Genomic DNA, 3,400 nt, shown 5'->3' on the forward strand with positions numbered 1-3,400 from the left:
AGGAAAGGCCTCTTGAAGTTCCCATGAGTTAGGGAAAGGCCACTTCCAAGAGTTTCCCTCAATAATCTAACTGACTCAAGTGACACCATTAAGGCCAGAGTCATAAAGAATCCAATCCACATATTTATCCCAAAGGGGCCCCACATGATACAAATTATCATACCATAAAAAGGTTGAATTACCATTACCAATTTTATGCACAATCAGAGGGTGAATGACAGGTCTAAGAGATGGAATCTTCCTCCAAACCCAAGATGGATCATTAGGAACTTTAAGTCTCCAGAAGCATTTACCTTTAATCAAATAAGACTTAACCCATTGGCACCACATAGATTGTTCCCCCCGCCCCCCCCCCCCCCGGGTGAGAAAAGAAACCAAATGTGCTTAGCTATAGAAGCTCTATTCCACACCACAAGAGACTTGAAACCAAGACCACCTTCAGATTTAAGTGCACAAACTTTATCCCAGGATATTTTAGCAATATGATATTTAAGCTCAATACCAGACCAAAGGAAAGCTCTCAGGAGACTATCAATCTCCTTAATGACCTTCTTAGGCAGAATGAACAAAGAAGACCAATACACTAGCATAGGGAAAACGATTGTTTGAATAAGTTGGGCCCTACCAGCATAGGACAAAGACTTATTGGTCCAACTTTTGATCCTGGCATCATCTTATCAATAAGCTGTTGGCAATCAGACGCTTTCAACTTAGTTGTGCTAAGAGGGACACCAAGGTACTTGACAGGTAAAGTCCCCTCAATAAACTTAGCAACACGGAGAAGATCCTCCCTAAGATTGTTGTTACAACCAGAGAAATACATATTGCTTTTACTAGGATTTGGGATAAGACCAAAAAGGCTACTAAACTCCTCCAACCCTTCCATAATTAAATTCATAGTGAAACATCACATTTGCTGAAAATCATAAGATCATCAGCAAAACATAGGTTAACAATTTTTGTCCTTTCACACTTCCAGTGAAATTTAAAATGAGGGTGCTGAGATTTCTCATCAAGGATTCTGGCAAGAATTTCCATAACCAGGACAAAGAGATAAGGGGACAGGGGATCTCCTTGCCTAAGACCTCTAGCCCCTTTAAAGTAGCCATGCAGACTACCATTAATGCAGATGGAGAAAGACGGACTAGTAATACAAGCTCTAATCCAAGAGACCATAATATAGGGAAATCCCATAGCCTTAAGGATATCAATAATAAACTCCTATCTCACACTATCATAAGCTTTTATAATATCAACCTTCATGGCACATTTGGGGATAGAAGAGCTTCTATGATAGCCCCTCATGAGTTCTTGAGACAAGAAGATGTTATCAGAGATTCCCCTACCATGCACAAATGCAGATTGAACAGGGTCAATATGGTTAGGAACGATAACCTTGATTCTATTAGCAATGATTTCAGCAACACACTTGTAGATCGTATTGCAGCAAGATATTGGCCTGTAATCCCCAACCTTCACAGGATTAGGGACTTTAGGAATGAGGGGAATGATTGTGCTATTAACTTCCTTGAGGAGCTTCCTACATTAAAAAAAGGATCAAATGGCCTGGGTAACCTCCTTACCAACAATGGCCCAAGAACTTCTAAAGAAACCAGCAGAAAACCCATCAGGGCCAGGGGCCTTGTTGGCTTTAAGAGACCAGAAAACATCTTTAATCTCCTTATTAGTCACAGGGCTAGCAAGTAAAATAGACTGGACAGGAGAAACCCTAGACTTAACATGAGAATTAATTCTGTTAAATCCCTCATAGTGATCCTGAATAGGAGTACCAAAGAGTTTAGTGAAGACGCCAATAAAGGCTTCATGAATGTTCTCCACCTTGGTAGACATAGAGCCATCTTCCATCATCACATTGAGAATTTTACATCTATTAATATTGTTCTTGACAGATTTTAAGAAAAACCCACTATTCCTATCCCCCAACCCAAGCCACTGGATCCTAGATGTAACAACCCCGACCTCGGAATAATGTCAATCCGTACTTAATTATGCCTAATAGTAATTTAAGAGGGATTTTGAATTTATTTGCATGTGTACTGCATTATTTTTGTGTCTCTATCTGTTCGGTGTAGAAAGATTTGTTCATGTTTTAGTTTCGATTTGCGAATTGAAAGCCTTATCGACGTCCGAACCATAAATTGACTTGGTTTATGTGCTAATTAGGATTTATAGAATTTTACTGTAGGTTTAATTGAAATTCGATTTGGAGCGATTAAATTAGATTAAATTAATGCCCACTGATTAACCCTATTAAGTACATTTTTGTTTAATGGCCTAATTAAGGCCTTAGTGGCCTCATTGACCACTTGCTTTCCCACTCACCCCTTTTTTTCATTTTGATCACACTTGAGCCTATTCTAAGGGAGAAAAACGTGAGAGAGGGTGAGAGGAGGGGAAATTTTGTTCAAGAATTGGAGATTGAGCACAAACTCAAGGAGGTGCTGAGGATTGTTGTTAATTGAAGAAGATTATAGAGCCTCAATCTTAATTTTGTAGATTGAAGCCTCTAGGTAAGAGACTAAGCTATTCATTGAGTAATTGAGTTAGATTCATCAAGATTATTAGTGAACTAAGTGAATTCATATAGGAAATGTGCTAGAATTAGACCATACCATGCATGCATGTACATTTTCTTGCAAATTGAGCATGATTTCAAAGGTTTCTTCCATGCATGTGTTAACATCACTTACATTTTGGTCATTCATCATGTTTTCCATTGAATTACCAAGTTTGATTATGTTTTGGGAGTGTTTGATTCAAGAAAAATTGATGTGTGTTGTGTTCATAAATTATCCTTGAGCTTCATGTTGAATTTTGCACAATTGGTATCATTTTGGGCCATGATTTCTTGAAATGACGCTTTAAACATGTTATTTTATGAGTCTTTTGGTGTTTTCCAAAGTTTTGGGCGCAGAAAATTGAGTTTGATGCATTTGAGCTTAAGTTTTGAGCTTGAGGATCAATCTGGAAATTCCAGATTTTCGATCCACGCTTGAGCAGGGAACTTTACGCTCGAGCGTGAACTCTGAGTACATGCACTTCCGCTCGAGCGAAGATGGTTACGCTCGAGCATGAAATGCATATACCTAGAAGTTTGTGTGTTTCACAGTCTGCTCGAGCGAGAGAATTCACGCTCGAGCGAGGGTCTGGGTCTCACGCTTGAGTGTAGGTCGAGCGCCCGTCGAGCGTGAAAATCACGCATCCAGTACTTTTTCAAAAGTTTACAGTCCGCTCGAGCGGGAAAAGCCATACTCGAGCGGAGCTTCATTGTCTGCATGTCCACTCGAGTGGGGAAAGCCACGCTCGAGCGTAGACCTTATTTTCAGCAAGTTTTAAGAAATGTTTTCCAATGCATTCTTGCATCCTCATTCCATCCTAG

The 3,400-nt window shown here is 39.6% G+C and overlaps 1 protein-coding gene across 1 annotated transcript; it reads right to left on the reverse strand.

Annotated features, from left to right (window-relative positions):
* Window positions 1-203: 203 nt before the first annotated feature.
* LOC145802445 (uncharacterized) lies at window positions 204-886 on the reverse strand. Its single transcript, XM_082895160.1, has 3 exons — window positions 656-886; window positions 411-551; window positions 204-293 (listed from the first exon to the last, which is right to left on the reverse strand). Exons 1-3 carry the CDS (start codon window positions 884-886, stop codon window positions 204-206), a joined length of 462 nt encoding a protein of 153 aa, XP_082751286.1.
* Between the last annotated feature and the right edge of the window lie 2,514 nt (window positions 887-3,400).

Source organism: Camellia sinensis, chromosome 11 (genome assembly GCF_055761805.1).
Source record: "Camellia sinensis isolate YWXY chromosome 11, ASM5576180v1, whole genome shotgun sequence".
In the NCBI taxonomy this organism is placed as follows: domain Eukaryota; kingdom Viridiplantae; phylum Streptophyta; class Magnoliopsida; order Ericales; family Theaceae; genus Camellia; species Camellia sinensis.

What these genes read in the sequence shown, in the direction of transcription:
- LOC145802445 (XM_082895160.1), bottom strand. Translation starts at nt 886, where the DNA reads ATGGAAGGGTTGGAGGAGTTTAGTAGCCTTTTTGGTCTTATCCCAAAT. An exon ending in AGATGATGCCAGGATCAAAA is followed by an intron (nt 552 to 655) that starts GTTGGACCAATA and finishes ATTCTGCCTAAG; the next exon opens with AAGGTCATTAAGGAGATTGA. An exon ending in TTGGTTTCAAGTCTCTTGTG is followed by an intron (nt 294 to 410) that starts GTGTGGAATAGA and finishes ATTTGATTAAAG; the next exon opens with GTAAATGCTTCTGGAGACTT.